The sequence below is a fragment of the Balaenoptera musculus genome, chromosome 2 (genome assembly GCF_009873245.2).
Source record: "Balaenoptera musculus isolate JJ_BM4_2016_0621 chromosome 2, mBalMus1.pri.v3, whole genome shotgun sequence".
Lineage (NCBI taxonomy): Eukaryota > Metazoa > Chordata > Mammalia > Artiodactyla > Balaenopteridae > Balaenoptera > Balaenoptera musculus.
In genome coordinates, this window is record NC_045786.1 from 37,082,734 (window position 1) to 37,098,699 (window position 15,966).

Below are 15,966 nucleotides of genomic sequence, written 5' to 3' on the forward strand. Positions count from 1 at the left end.
AAGCAAAAGTTCTTTCACGTGTTCATGGTGAGTAATGGCTTTAATGAAGGCAGAACTCCATGCTAAAGATTAATAAATACCTCATTAGCCTTGTCAAAAGAAGTGTGACAGCATGATTCCACTCTTTTTTTTTTAAAGTGTGTATGAGTGTGTTTAACCAGTATGTTCCAGGTGTGTGTTTATATTAATATCCCAAATTGTGATGATCTAAAGTGTAGTCTTTAGAGTCTAAATCCTCACCACTCAAAGTGCGGTCCTTGAACCAGCAGTATTGGACAACACCCAGGAGATTGCTAGAAATGCAGAATCTCAGGCCCCACTCAGGACCTGCTGAATCCAAATATGTATTTAAAATAATGCAAGCTCACGGGGACTTCCCTGGTGGTCCAGTGCTTAGGACTCAGCGCTTCCACTGCTGGGAACCCAGGTTCGATCCCTGACCGGGTAACTAAGATCCCACATACCGCAACTAAGCTGGTGCACCGCAACTAGCGAAGCCCACACACTGTAACTAGAGAAGCCCGCGTGCCACAGCAAAGACCCAGTGCAGCCAAAATAAACAAATTAATCAATTAAAATAAATAAAATAAAATACAAGCTCCCACATCAACTGCTGAGTGGATAAACAAAATATGGTATATCCACACGATGGACTATTATTCAGCCATAGAAAGGACTGAAGTACTGATACATGCTGTGACGTGGATAAGCCTTGAAAACGTTATGCTAAGTGAAGGAAGCCAGACACAAAAGGCCACAGATTGTATGATTCCATTCATATGAAATGTCCAGGATAGGCAAATCCATAAGACAGAAAGTAGATTAGTGTTTGCTTAGGGAATGAGAGAAAGGAGGCACTGGAAGTCCCTGCTAATGGGTAAGGGGTTTCTTTTTGGGGTGATGGAAATATTTTGGAATTAGGTGGTGGTGATAGTTGCTCAACATTGTGAATATACTAAAAACCACTGAGTTGTACACTTATTTTTTGAATATTAAGTTACATAAATTTTATCTCCAAAAAGTGTTAAAAATGAAGCCAAATGTAGCACATTGCCTGCAACCTTTAAAAAAAATCATATATTGCTTCCTTTTGTTCCCACAGGATAGGAAAAGAAAATGCTGCTTAAATCATTATATTAGAAAGAAATGCCATCTGATTTTTTTTTTTTTAACTTATTTATTATTTATTTTTGGCCGTGTTGGGTCTTCGTTTCTGTGCGAGGGCTTTCTCTAGTTGTGGCAAGTGGGGGCCACTCTTCATCGCGGTGCGTGGGCCTTTCATTATTGCGGTCTCTCCTGTTGAGGAGCACAGGCTCCAGATGCGCAGGCTCAGTAGTTGTGGCTCACGGGCCTAGCTGCTCCGCGGCATGTGGGATCTTCCCAGACCAGGGCTCGAACCCGTGTCCCCTGCATTGGCAGGCAGATTCTCAACCACTGAGCCACCAGGGAAGGCCTGCCATCTGATATTTATTGTTCCCCAAGTAGTACAACTTAGAAACCTTTGGGATTTATTTGGGATCCTCCATGTAAGTGAATGTAAAGTAAAAGTTACCCCATAAATAGAGTGCTGTCGTTAACGTCATTGAAGGAAAAATGATCAAAATAATAAAAGGTGTTTAAAAATGAAAAAAAAAAAAAAAACCTCGCTCCCCAGGTGATTCATATGCCTGTTCAAGTTTGAAAACATTGCTCTAAATCCCATCTCCTTGACTGCAAGACCTCAGTGTCCTTCCCCACCCTCACCCGGAAAATTCTTCCTTTTTTTTCTCAGAATCTCCAGATGTGGCACTATTTCACTTGTTTTGCGCATCGCACGTCCTCCTCCTCACCCCTGGCCTGTCTGCAACGGCCCTGAGTCAGAGAGCTGCTCCACCAGGCAGCATTACCATCGCCCACGGGTTAGGAGAGGACCGTCCTTGCTCCAGGTCTGGATTGTATGGCTTCTCCTGTGTCCTGAAGAGCACTGCCAGTGGCCAAGGTCAAGGTCAGCCTCTATGGAACATAGTTCTCTGTTTCTCGGTCTACTGTCATGGGGTGGCAGAAGAAATCAGGCAGACACCTCGCTATTCCCTAAATTGTCTTCCTCTCTTCTCCTCCTCCCCAGGCACCTCTGCATCAAAAAACTCCTCTCTCCTCTTTCAAATAAAAAAGGAAAAGACACCAGATGCCCACACACTTAATACGAAATGGAGTAGGGAAAGAAAGGGAGGAGTCTCCTCTTCCCCCCTGAGATATCTGAACTCTAGCTTCTGCCCAGCTAAAATTTTCTATCACACACACACACACACACACACACACACACACACACACACACACACACTGACATGCAGTAAAATATCAAGCAGTAGTTTTTTAGTGGGTGATAGGATGTCTCTCTTCTTTCTAATTATCTATATTTCTAGTTTTTCAAAAATGAATGAATGCATATTACTTGTATACTCATAAAAATAAAGTGTTTTGTTAGAGGAAATAAGAAACTCCCCATGGTGATGGAATATGTGATTTCAACATACATTTTTAAATAGAGAATTTCTGTCTTGCAAAAATTAGCCTCTGAGGGTCACAAAGCCCTCCTCATACGGTTCACAGTACACAGAAAAGTCTTTTATATGGGATGTCGGGTTACCAGAGACAGGAAATGAAGCTGGTTCCCAGATCTTGGCAGGAGGTGTGGTGGGGAGGCCCTCTAAAAATCTCAGGCTTCCCTCTAAATGAGGACATGCTGAACTCTATCTTCAGTAAAAGAGCGGGTTCTTAAGAGAACTACCCCATTATTACACCAATTGGTGATAATCCATGCCTGATCCTTTTTATCACGTAGACCTAGGCATTAGATGCTTTGTTTTGAATCTCTACCAAGGATTTGAATTGGTTAATTATCCTGGAAGTGATTCGACTTAAAAGGGCTTACAATTTTTTTACTATTCTTTATTATTAACAAAGTTAATAATTTAAGTTGCTTATTTTGTTTCTAATTTTATTCCCTTTTATGTGAGTTATCTGAACCTTTTTCACTGAGTAAGTTTAAATGGGTCATTCTAAAATATGGCATTAAAAAATTAATGTGTTCACTGAGGAATATTTAAAATACAGATGAGCAAAAAGTATTTCTATGTTTATGTGTATACACGTGTGTGTGTCTGTGTGTATGTGCATACAGATGCTTGGATATGTTTTTTAATAGAAATGATGCATTACTGGGGAATTTTAAAATTTCGAGTGCCTGAACTGTATCATTCAAACTGGCTTAGTTGAGAAAAGAATATTTATTGACTCATAAAACAAACCTAAGAAAAGTCAGGGTTATTTCTGGCCTCAGTGACCAAAGACTCAAATATTCTCAGGGCTGCCTCCTGGCTTCTGCTCTTTGCTTCCCTCTCTCTGCGTTCACCTCATTCTCTCAGACTGCAGTTCGGCTGGTGGGAAACAAGGCTACCAGTAGCCTGCAGCTTCACATCTTCCCATTTTCACTTCCAAGAAGGAAAAGGTCTTTTTCCTTTGGTTCTACCTTAAAAAGTCCCAGGGAAGGTCCCTGACAGGCTCAGCTTGGGTTACTCGCATACTCCCTGACGAATTGTCATGGGCAAGTTGGCCCAGTTCTGTGATTGCCTCAGGGTTGGTCAAGTGCCACCTCTAATCCAAACGCAGTGACAGAGGGAAGGTCACGTAATCAGATGGCAGTTCCCATCTGAACCACTGGGTGCTGTTTTGTAAAGAAAGATCGGGTGCTATTGCCCATAGAAGGATAGTGTGCTGGTAGACAAATGACAGATACTCACTACATACAAATGGGATTATATTTCAGTAACTATTTTGCCACTCATAAAAAAATTTTCATTTTTCCATGTTCTACAACATAATTTCAATGATAATAGCATTTAATGGCAGAATAGTACTCTATTCTGGAATGCAAACATGACAACTGGAAGTGACCATGAGGACAAGAGCCACACACCAAGGTTGGCAGAGCAGGAAGAGAGGACGCCTAGATCCTTGATATCATCTCAGAGTCACTGCACCAGCACTACACTTCTTCTTGTTTTTTGGTTTTTGGTTTATTTATTTATTTATTTAGGCCACACCTCGGGGCATGCGGAACTTCCCTGACCAGGGATGAACTGGCGTCCCCTGCAGTGGAAGCACAGAGTCTTAACCACTGGACCACCAGGGAAGTCCAGCCCTACACTTCTTGATACATGAGAAAAATAACACCTGATTTGGCTAAACCACAGTGGTCAAGTGCTGTTCCCTATACATGTACTTCCAGGCAGCTATTAAAAGTAAGCCAGGAAATTTATCATCAGTGAAGGGGGATGGGCAGTGATGATAAGAACCCCAGAGAGGTTGAAAGGGAAACTGAAATAACGGAAAGTACAGCCTATTTATTTTTTTTGAACTATTAAAGGAAACTGACCCATAAAGCATCCCTGAGTCAACATGAGGCAGTTACAGCAGGGTGGAAATGGCAGCCACAGCTGAACTGAGCAGAAAGTGGGTTAGAGGTAGTACCCAAGGCTTCTTTGATGCTATGTAGCATGAAGGGTTCCAGAAGTCCCTAAGAGCTCCCAGTGAGGGGAGATGGAAGTAGCTGAAGCTGGAGCTAGGAAGCATCCCAAAGCATCACCATGTGACCCAAGGCTTCTGGGTAGCAGACGAAGAAGGCACCAGAGAAAAAAGACCACCAGGCTTGAATGGGGCAGGAGGGGATGCGATCAGTACAGAGGCCAGAGCAGAGATCTGGTAAGGCGTGAGCTGCACCTCAAGTGGAGTGAGCAGGAGCTGGTGGAGAAGATCAGCTGGAGAACCAGGGTCCTTTCTCCTTGCGCCTAAATAACATGTTGGGAAGGGAGTAAGTGGAGGGAAGACCTTTGGAGGAGACAGCTCTCAGAGGGAATAGGAATTTCAAATTGACTTAGATTTACCCAAAAGTAGGCTTTTTTTTTTTTAACCCAGAAGAGACTGTTAACTGGTAAGCTGAAGAACTGCCCAATAAAGAGAATCTCCTGAGAAATCTAAGTTCAATTATAGAGATATTTTTTAAATTTTTGTACATCTGGCTCATAGTGTATGCATTGTGACTCCCCCCAACCCCAAGTTCCCCATACATATAGATCTCTAGTATAAGTTTCCTTAAAGAGGTGTCACAGGAGTTTGACATTATGTCACAAGGAAAATGTCCTAAAATCTGCTTTAGACCTGTGAGAGCCAGCCACAATGACTCTTGCTTCCTAGTGTTCATGTCCTTGTGTAGTCCTCTCCCACACTGTACCAGGGTTGGTCTGTGTGACCAAGAGCATATGGCAGAAGGGGTGGCGTATCCCTTCCAAGATTAGGTTCCTATCTCTTGTAGATCACTCACTCTGGGGAAACCAGCTGCCCTGTTATGAAGACAGGCCTGCGTGAGGAAACAGCCATATGAGTAATCTTAGAAGCAGGTCCAGCCCCAGTAGGGCCTTCAGATAACTGCAGCCCCAACTGACATCTAGACGGTAACCTCATGAGAGACCCTCAATTAGAGACACTCAGCTAAGTTGACTCACAGAAACTGTAAGGTAATAAATGCTTGTTGTTTTAAACTACTAAGTTTGGGGGTAATTTGTTATGCAACAATAGATAACGAATATACTCCCTCTCATAAAAATTTCAGTTATAGCACCTGCCAAAAATCTTTCTCTTTTCATTCTCCAAGAGGTCCTTTCACAGTTTCGCTCCCCTCCCCCACTTCCTCCTCTCTTCCACATTCTTTTTTTTTTTTTTTTAATATTTATTTATTTATTTATTTTGGCTGCAGCAGGTCTTAGTTACAGTACACAGACTTCTTAGTTGTGGCATGCGGACTCCCAGCAGTGGCACGCATGCATACGGAATCTAGTTCCCCGACCAGGCATCGAACCCAGGTCCCCTGTATTGGGAACTCGGAGTCTTACCCACTGGACCACTAGGGAAGTTCCTCTCTACCACACTCTTAAGCACCCAGATCCCAACAGGTCATGGTCCTCTCTCCAAGTGGCCACCTGAGGTACATGGTCTTGTTTTCTCTACTGACTTCCTTGTGGAGACCAAGCTTCTCTGCCCCCCCCCCCGCCCACCCTTTCCACCTTCTCCCCACACACCTGATAATGGTGAATAAGAGACTGGGGCAAAAGAAATAAGCCAGAGAGAGAGAGAGAAGGGGCAGGTGATAGGCATCAGCCAGATTCTGTGATTCTTCATTCATCTTCCCTCCACACTCCCGGCTGATTGATTGAAGAACTACAGAATCTCCCCCGATGGCAGAATACCGGAAAGACTCCTGAGAGGCCTAGAGATGCCTTTGATTCTCTAGGGTCTGAACTATGTTCCAGTCACATGAGGCCTGGAAACCTCTAGGTTTCCTGGACGTTCCTTGCTGTTCCTGCAAAGCAAGACCAGACATTTGTTTATAGTGGACAGAATTTCCCAAACTGCAATTGTGGTTATCTCGCAGATGACTACAATTATGTAGCAAATACTGAGATGCCACTGGTTATATGAAAAAAAGAAGAAAAGACAAAATATTACTTCGTATTTAGTGTCTTTTATGGTTTATCTCCCCTATTGGACTGTGAGCTTCATGAAAGCAAGGAGCACGTGTGATTCCTGTGGGTAACCACAGTGCCCAAACAGTCTTGAGTACAGAACATTCCCAGTGAATATTTGTTAGAAGATGCACCATATATGTTTGTTGAAGGAATGGTTGAATTAGCATCAAAGGAGTCTTAGGCATTAGCCCATTGGCTGGTAATTCTAAGCTTTTTACAGTTCATCACAAAATGTACTTTCCTTTTTTCAGCTGGAGTGAATCAAGAGTAGACAGGCATGTTTTTTTCATTGTGAGGAAAGGCTTTTATTATTTTTTAGGTTCCCCCCCCGGCCCCCCCGCAAAGTGAACACTGGCTCTCACGTAAGATCCAGGAGTCTCCGCAGTTTGGAACCCAACACCACATTTCCTAGAATACTTGACGCCCTCGCAGCCCTCCTCTGGTTATAATGGAAAAGGGATATGCCTGGGAACTGTGCTGCTAATAGAAGGAAGCAGAACGTCTGTTTTCCACTAACGGCTCCTGACTGGGGTTTGTTATGCCCAGTCTGAATGGCCTGGAACTTGGCCGCGGCTCTGGCCGCCCAGGGGTAAGGCGGGGGACCCAGCAGAGGCGGCTGCACCGCAAGGTTATAGCGCTGAGCTGCTTCACGCTCTGGAAGGTGCCAGAGCGCGGGAGATGCAGTGGTTGGTAAAGGCTGCTCGGCGCTAGTCAGATGAGGCCCGGAGGTTCGCATCTGCAGATCCATCTTTGGGTGTACAGTCTTTGGATCCTCTTCTCAGCTCTAAAGAGGCGGTTCCAGCGGTCGGGTAGCTCGGGTGAACTGGGTTTAGCCCTTGTCACCGCTCGGAACTGGGCGTCCCGGGACTCCCAGTCCTTTGAGGTCTTGCTCAGGACTACATTTCCCAAAAGGCTCCGCGGTGATTGAAAGCTCTATCAGCCTATGGACGGGGGAGACTTCTCGTTCCAGAAACTGAAAAGCCAATGGCAAGAGGACGGGGGCGGTATTTTCCGGCTGCTGGCTGTCTTGTCTAGAGTCCCACCTGTGTCCCCACAGCCCTGTCACGAATCCCAGTCGGGTTCTGGGCGGGACTGCCACGGCGTTGCTGGCCGGGTGCGGCTCGGCGGTGGAGGACTCTCACTTCGTGCTCCATCCCGGGCTGGGCCCCGGGGCGGTGAGTGATCCGGGGAAGGAGACTGCGGCTGCAGCCCGGCCTCTGCTGAGGGGCGTGGATGGGGCTCGCCCGCCGCCCCGACGTTGTCTCTGCCGGGTCCCCACGCTCGCCTTTCCGAGCCCGCGGGTCTTGCTGAGGAGTGAGGAGAGGTAGCTGCGCTTTTCTCTGCCGGCGTCGGGATAGCTCATCCTCTTTTTTGGCTCCTCGGTGGTGGTCCTCTGGTTTCAGTTTAGCTTTGCGACCCTTTGACCGCTGCACCTAGATTAGGGCCTACAGCACCGCGAGGGAGGAGAATGGGTGTCGGCCCTACCCGTGCGGTCATGTTCCTATTAATAAACCCAGTGAACAAACTAGTGCTTCTCACAATGGCACTTAGTCACAGCACCTCAGCGGTCTAGGGCCTTTGAGGTCTCCTGTACGGCGGGGCAGGAGACCGGGTGGGAAACAGGGTTTCTCTAACCTTGGCTAAGAACTCTCCATCCCGCTGTCTCCTGTAGATGGGCCCTGCTGTTGGGTTTTGTAATGGATGGAGAAATAAAATGTATGCTCAAAACTCATTACAGTTTTCACTTCCTAATGACATTATTTTTGTTTGTTAAGGTTTTAAACCAGAGAGATGAAATGTATTCCCACAGCTTTTAGGCTCCTAAAAACCCAGTACTTTATAAGTGACCAATAGCAATATGTGTAAATGCATAAATGTTTCCATGAACAGTGTGTGTATTCTAGTAGTACACAGGTGCTCTGATTGGTGAGACAAAAGGTGTGAAAGAGTAAAAGTTCCTCACCCCGGTCTGATCCATCCTCCACTGAAATACAGAATTCTTTTTAGCAGGTTCATCTGTTCAATCAGCTGGCTGACTGTATTTGTTTTTAGTGGAAACTCTTTAAGGGGGAAAACAAACAAAAAAACAAACATTATCCTATATTACTTTGTGACTCCTAATGCCTAACAGAATATTAATTACTGAATAAATTACTGATGCATCCAGTAACCTGACCATCTCCCCCCAAATAATTTTTTCATGATAGTGATGTTAATTTTATTAATGTGTTAATGATTCTTTTCAGCCCCCAAGCATTTTGTTTTGTGCTTATCGCCATTGAATTTCACTTAATTTTACAGCTTATCCATGTTGTTTTTTAAAATCCATGTCTTTTTAAGTCCCATTTCTGACTGCATTAAACCTTGAAATAGAATGATACCTAGGGCAGTTCCTTTTGGGCTTCTGCATAGTTTGTCCCTTGAAATTGACACTAAATCTACAAGCCAGGAAAAGTCAGCTATTCTCATAACTAATATGAATGTAATGAAGTCTGCAATTTCCTACCTAGCTGAGGAAAATGTAGTTGGAGAGAATCCAAAGCTTTCCAGAAATCGAGTTATACCTGTGCACTCTCTCCTCTGTTTATCTTGTCCATCATGGACAATTTGTTCCTCAAAAAGTTAATGTCTCCAAAAGACTGAGGGTTCTGCAGATGTGTTTGGGAGGCCCAGGCCTCATTTTGTGATGAGAAAGTTGGCCAAAGGAAAGATTATGTTAAAACAGAATAAGAAAAGCATCCCTTCTGTGGTTCACAGCATTTACCTCAGAGCTATTCTGGTCAGCAGGTTTTGTTTAGGTATGTTGGGGCCATAGTGACTGTCTTTTGGTTTTGAGACAATGGTGAGAATATCTAAAGAGCTCTTGATGCATACTGAGGTCTCTTGCTGTAGGAACTGATGATGTGGCTGGGGACTTCAGGGACGAGTGGGTTACCTGGACACTGCTTAGCGAGTCCTCTTCAGGGATACCACCCAGCACAGTTAGAAGAATGGGCTCTCAAAGGGTAAGGATGCTACTCTCCATTATCTTAGATATTTTGAGAGGGCCCAGATATGAGTGGTCTCTAGGGTTGTTGGTCTCTTAGAGCTTCAGATCTCTGTGAGAGTAATTGTTACCTCCCTGGCAGAAAAAGAATGACTTCCATTTTTATGGCACTTAGTAGTTTGCAAATTTATTTGATATTTATTGTCTTACTGATATCTCACCGTAACTCTTTGATGTATTTTCATCCCCCTTTTCCAGCTCAGGACCCTGAGACTCAAAGTTAAGTGGCAGAGGTGAGAGTCCAACCCAGGTCTTTGTGGAAAAGGGGGAGCTCTTCCCATGGTTTTTTTCCTGTCACTTAAAAAAAAAACAAAAACCCTCCAATGCTCTTTCTAAAATACTGTGGCAGGACTTCCCTGGCCGTCCAGTGGTTAAGACTCCACGCTCCCACTGCAGGGGGCGCCGGTTCAATCCCTGGTCAGGGAACTAAGATCCTGCACGCTGCACCGTGTGGCCAAAAAAAAAACAAAAAAAAGGGAAAAAATATACCATGGCAATGCCTTCTCCCTGCTTTACTTCATATCTAATACACAAGTGATATGTACTCACAAAAAAAAGGCAAGCAAAATGAAAACAAAAGTCATCCATCCCACTGCTGAAGAGTTACGATCCTTCCAGCCATTTTCCTAAGCATATATACAATTAAAAAAAAAAAAGAAAGAAAAGAAAAAAATTGGGATCATACTGAATATTCAGTTGTAAATCTTACTTTCTTACACATTGTATTGTGAATATATTTTGACAACAATAAATATCTGTACATTACTTAAAATAACCACTTAGTATTTTGTTTTATGGAATACAGCAGTTACGTTAAATTGAACCATATATGTGACCATTTTTTGACCACTTTTTACCTATGAACTGACAATTTCATATGGCTCAATCAAATGTAATTATTTCTTCATTGAGGGACATTTAGGTTATTTCAAATTTTCACCTATATTGTGATGATGATCTCTTAGCTAATTGTCTTTTTGAAAGTATTGTTTATTGAAGTGTAATTAGTTAATAATTAGCTAATATATCTTTTGCATAACTTTCTTTCTTTTTCTTTTTTTTTTTTGGTTTTACTTTTTTTCATTTCCTTAGAATTCCCAGAATTAGAATTGCTGGGTGTGAGAATAGACTTCTAAGGTATTTGGTGTTTTTGCAAAATGCCTTCCAAAAAGATTGAATCAAGCTATTTATTTCTGTTAGCATTATATGAAAGTGTCTATTTCTTCATATTCTATCATGGTGGGTATCATAATCTAAGAGTCTGGGTAAAATAATAGTGATAGCTAACATTTACTGAGGACTTAATCACTTAATCCTCACGACAACTCTGTAAGGTGGGTTTTATCATTCTCCCTAATTTATAGATGAAGACACTGAGACACGGAGAGTTTAAGTAACTTTCCTGAGGTCACACAGCTAGTAAGAGGCAGAGTTAGGATTCAAATTCAGGCAATCTGACTGTTGAGTTTGCACTCTTTACCTCTACACTATATTGCCTAAGTGTATCATTGTTTTAATTTGAATTTCTTTGGTGAATGTTGAGGTTAAAAGTTTTCCATATATTTATAAGCTGCTTGTATTTTTTTCTTTTCTGAATTGCCTATTCATGTTCTTTGTCCATTTTTTTGTTTTTGTTTTGTTTTTTTCTTACAAGTGTTTGTCTTTTTCTCATGGCAGTACCGACTGCTGCCCTTCTGGGAAAATTTAAAAAGTAAACATGGGGCTTCCCTGGTGGCGCAGTGGTTAAGAATCCGCCTGCCAATGCAGGGGACACGGGTTCATGCCCTGGTCCGGGAAGATCCCACATGCGGCGGAGCAACTAAGCCCGTGCGCCACAACTACTGAGCCTGCGCTCTAGAGCCTCCGAGCCACAACTACTGAAGCCCACATGCCTAGAGCCCGTGCTCCGCAACAAGAGAAGCTACCACAATGAGAAGCCTGTGCACCGCAGCTAGAGAAAGCCCGTGCGCCGCAAAAAAGACCCAACACAGCCAAAAATAAATAAATAAATCAATATTTTTAAAATAAATAAATTAAAAAGTAAACATTATAGTTATAGTTAACTTCCTTGATTCTTTCTAAGGGGGAGGTCATGGCGGCTTTGTTTTGATAAAATTATGTCTCCACATGGGTTTAGCCTTATGCCTTGAGAGATGAGTTATTGTGCTTATTCTAGAGTTTCTATCACCCAAGTCTGATTTTTTTTTTAATAGGAGGAAAAGAGCTTTTTCTCAGCCTCTTGGGGAGAGCACCCTTTTTTATCACTTCATCATGGCTGCCCTTTTAATGAGACTTAACACACATTAGAGCTTCCTGGGGTGTTCTCTTCTACCTAGGGAAGAAGGGGGATTACATTTTGCTCAGGCCTTGTGTGATGGCTCACATTAACATCCTGTGTTCACCTTCCTTATAGGATTTCTAGACCAAGTGCAATCTCCCAGCTAGAGCAGAAGGAAGAGCCATGGGTCCTACCACTCCAAAATTTTGAGGCGAGGAAGATCCTGAGGGAAAGTCACACAGGTGAGATGTGTTACCCGGTGGGCAGAAATCTAGCATTTCAGCCCTTGTTTAAATGAGGAATTTGGAATGCTGCCCTAGACTTTTGTTCTTACTATTAGAAGGTTAAATTTGACTTCCTGAGCAATCAGTCATTGACCAGATAAAGTCTTCATTTTAAGTAAACATTTCACTTTTGTCTAGACTCTAACATCTTTAAAAGGAGTTGCCCAATTTTGGCAATATGTGGTATACTCTTGATATGAAGGTCCCCTCAAGATTCATCTGACCATCTTAAAATAAAAAGGGCTTAGGAATTCATGTTTTCTGTAAGCTCAATGATCTTCAATAAACTTTTCACAAAGTGAAAACGAGAGTAGTTAGACTAAATGTGGTCTGTTGCAAAAACACTAATTTTAATCTTTCTTGCTGCTTTCTTATGATCTTTCCTGATAAGTGATAACTTTATTCTCTGTTACTTCTGTTAATTTTTCAGACTTTAAGAATCAGGTGGTAAAACTCAATCAGGACATTTCTGAAACAGCAGAACAATGTGGAACATCCTCAGAAAGGGCCAATAGAGATATTTCTCATACTCCTCGTTGGGGAGGAAACTGGGAGAGGGGTCTTGAATTAGAAGGGCAGCATGGAACCCTTCTAGCAGAGGGCCAGCAGGAGCCCTTTTCACAGGAGAAGGAATTAAACAAGCTCCTGGAAGGATATATAGGAAAGAAGCCGGTGTGTGCAGAATGTGGAAAAAGCTTTAACCAGAGTTCCTATCTCATAAGACACCTAAGAACCCATACCGGTGAGAGGCCTTATAAATGCATGGAGTGTGGGAAAGGCTTCAAACAGAGTTCAGACCTTGTCACCCACCGCAGAACACACACAGGGGAGAAACCCTACCAATGCCATGGATGTGAGAAAAAATTCAGCGACAGCTCAACCCTCATCAAACATCAGCGAACCCACACAGGTGAGAGACCCCATGAGTGCCCAGAGTGTGGGAAGACTTTCGGACGGAAGCCACACCTCATAATGCACCAAAGAACCCACACAGGAGAGAAGCCCTACACGTGCCTCGAGTGTCATAAAAGCTTTAGTCGCAGCTCCAATTTCATCACCCACCAGAGGACCCACACGGGAGTGAAGCCTTACAGGTGTAATGACTGTGGGGAGAGTTTCAGCCAGAGCTCGGATTTGATTAAGCACCAGCGAACCCACACAGGAGAACGGCCCTTTAAGTGCCCGGAGTGCGGGAAGGGCTTTAGAGATAGTTCCCATTTTGTGGCTCACATGAGCACTCACTCAGGAGAAAGGCCGTTCAGTTGTCCTTACTGCCACAAAAGTTTCAGTCAGAGCTCGCATCTGGTCACGCACCAGAGGACACACACAGGTGAGAGGCCTTTTCAGTGTGACAGCTGTGGGAAAGGATTTGCCGACAGCTCTGCCCTCATCAAGCACCAACGGATCCACACAGGAGAAAGACCCTATAAGTGTGGCGAGTGTGGGAAGAGCTTCAATCAGAGCTCCCACTTCATTACCCATCAACGAATCCACTTAGGAGACAGACCCTATCGCTGTCCTGAGTGTGGCAAAACCTTCAATCAGCGTTCCCATTTTCTCACACACCAGAGAACACATACGGGAGAAAAACCGTTTCACTGTAGTAAATGTGACAAGAGCTTCCGACAGAAGGCACACCTTTTATGCCATCAGAACACCCATTTGGTCTAGGAAATAGTCTTTAATGGTTCTTCTCCTCCCTTCCAAATTTCCATTGCTATTGTCTTTAAGCGCTCCAAACAGAGAAAACCTGAAACTGGGTGTCAGCGGCTCAAGTCGGGCCCTGATCTGTTCTCTTTTTCCGTGCTTTAATGGCGAGGATAAACCGACAGGGTCCAAATAATGTTCTAAACACAAAAGGCATTCCTTCAGTGTTTTTGACTGACTCTTAGACAGAAAAATGTGAGTTTAATGCTTGATGCCTGGTTACTAAAAGAGAAATGAGATAAATGTAGTCACATTCTCATCATTAATGATTCATATTTGAGATCTTATACAAAGCCCTTGATGTAATGCCTGGCCTTTAGAAGACACTCAATACAGGGTTGGTTGCTCTTATCGGCCTTATTACTCAATAAGGAATTTATTATTGCAGCCCCACAAACCCAGAACTTGCAAGAAATTAGACTGGAACTAGAAGATTCGGGGTGTGAACACATAGATTTAATAAAACAGAAAACACTCTCCTAATCCAGTGCTATGCAGTCACCAGATGTCTCATTGCCATGACAAGGCAGAATTATCGTAGAGGATGTCTGCAGTCTTGTGACTTGGAGCCTAGAAGAATTTCAGAAGCTCTTTGTACAGCAGTGTATGAGGTACTCCCCCTGGAGGTTTGCTGCCCTCTGAGGCATAGAAAATATCCTGTGATGAACAGCCCAGAGGAACCTGGATGAGGACTGTAAAATTGTGGAAGCAAAGTTGCTGAGAATGTTAAATGATTTTGCAGGGATCCTTCCTGGCATTTAGCTGAAGGATGTAACCCTTGTTTTGTCATTTGCTGGGTCACTGGCCCTTTAGTTTTAAGTTAACGCAAGTCTCTGATCCTTTTAGGGTCATTCATTTTATGCACTAGTATAGTCCTCTATTTAATTGAAGAAATGGAGGGAAGGCAGTGTGTTGGAAGGCACACCGACTTCGTTGAGAAGGTGAGGTATTTGTGTCTTGGCCCCTTGACACCTAATTTGGCCAGACTTTCCCCTTCTCTCAGGCCCTACCTTACTTACCTCACAAGGTTATTGTGAGGATCTGATACATATACACGCACATGCACACACACACAAGCACTTTGTTGTTAAACTATAAAGTGTAATACCTGTAAAGTTTAATGTTACGGTATTGTTGCCAATGTCTTTTCTTCCAAGGAGCTGTGGCTAATTTTCCCCAGGTGTCCCACTTTCTCTCATATTGAGGGACTTCTTTTTTTACCTATTGAAAACCTAAGGCCTTCAAATGCTCAACTCATTATGTGACTCATTATGGGTCACATGATGAACTAACGGGAGAGCCAGGATCTCTCTGCATGTCTCCTCTTCAACAACATGGAACAGACCAGCTCTGGGATTTGTTGGAGTGCCTCTGAGACACCACAGGCCTGGAGGACCCATATTATATCCATCAAACCACTCTGAATTTGGAAATGATGGAGGGATGTAGCCTAAGTTCCCGAGAGCTTTACAGGGTCCTGTGTTGGGGTCCTCGATCCTCATGGCAGATGTAAGTGGTTAAGGAGGGAGTTGGGTGTTGAACCCTCTGGAGAGAAGAGTGGGGCACTGAAGGTGTTTTCTTTCAAGCTTTCCTGTGTCAATACAGACTAAATTAATACATCAGCCTTGGAACACTAGTTCTCTTCCATTATATGGAGTGCCACCTGAGTGCTGTAACTCATGGGGGCATAGAACTCAGCTGATAACCTAAACTCTTTCTTTAATAGATAATTGATCAGAAAAAAAAAAAAAATCTGGTTAATCCAGAGCTGTAAATTCTTAAAATGTGAGCCCAGACCAGTAGCATTATCATCACCTGGGAACTTGTTAGAAATGCAAATTCTAAGTCCCCGCCCCAGACCTACTGAATTGGAAACTCTAGGGGTGGGGCCCAGCAATACGTGTCTTAATAAGCCCTCCAGGTGATTATACTGCATACTCAGGGTTGGGAACCACTGCTTTAAAAGGTAGCTCTTCTACTAAATGTAGACACAGTACTATTATTGCTCCTACCAAAAATGAACAGTGATTTTGTAATCATCAAATACGCCAGTCAATGTTCACATTTCCCTAATTATCTTGTGGTTTTTGT

General features: G+C 43.4%; 1 protein-coding gene across 5 annotated transcripts; it reads left to right on the forward strand.

Annotated features, from left to right (window-relative positions):
- Positions 1-1,963: 1,963 nt before the first annotated feature.
- ZNF774 (zinc finger protein 774) lies at positions 1,964-15,763 on the forward strand. 5 transcript variants are annotated; one of them, XM_036844953.1, is made up of 4 exons: positions 1,964-1,984; positions 9,453-9,565; positions 12,020-12,126; positions 12,599-15,763. In XM_036844953.1, the coding sequence occupies exons 2-4, from the start codon at positions 9,459-9,461 to the stop codon at positions 13,837-13,839; spliced, it is 1,455 nt and encodes a 484-aa protein (XP_036700848.1). In that variant the 5' UTR covers positions 1,964-1,984; positions 9,453-9,458; the 3' UTR covers positions 13,840-15,763. The 5 variants fall into 5 exon arrangements, with proteins under 5 accessions (XP_036700848.1, XP_036700845.1, XP_036700844.1 ...); XM_036844950.1 differs by lacking the exon at positions 1,964-1,984 and adding an exon at positions 6,924-9,358; XM_036844949.1 differs by lacking the exon at positions 1,964-1,984 and adding an exon at positions 6,924-7,884.
- The last annotated feature ends 203 nt before the right edge of the window (positions 15,764-15,966 follow it).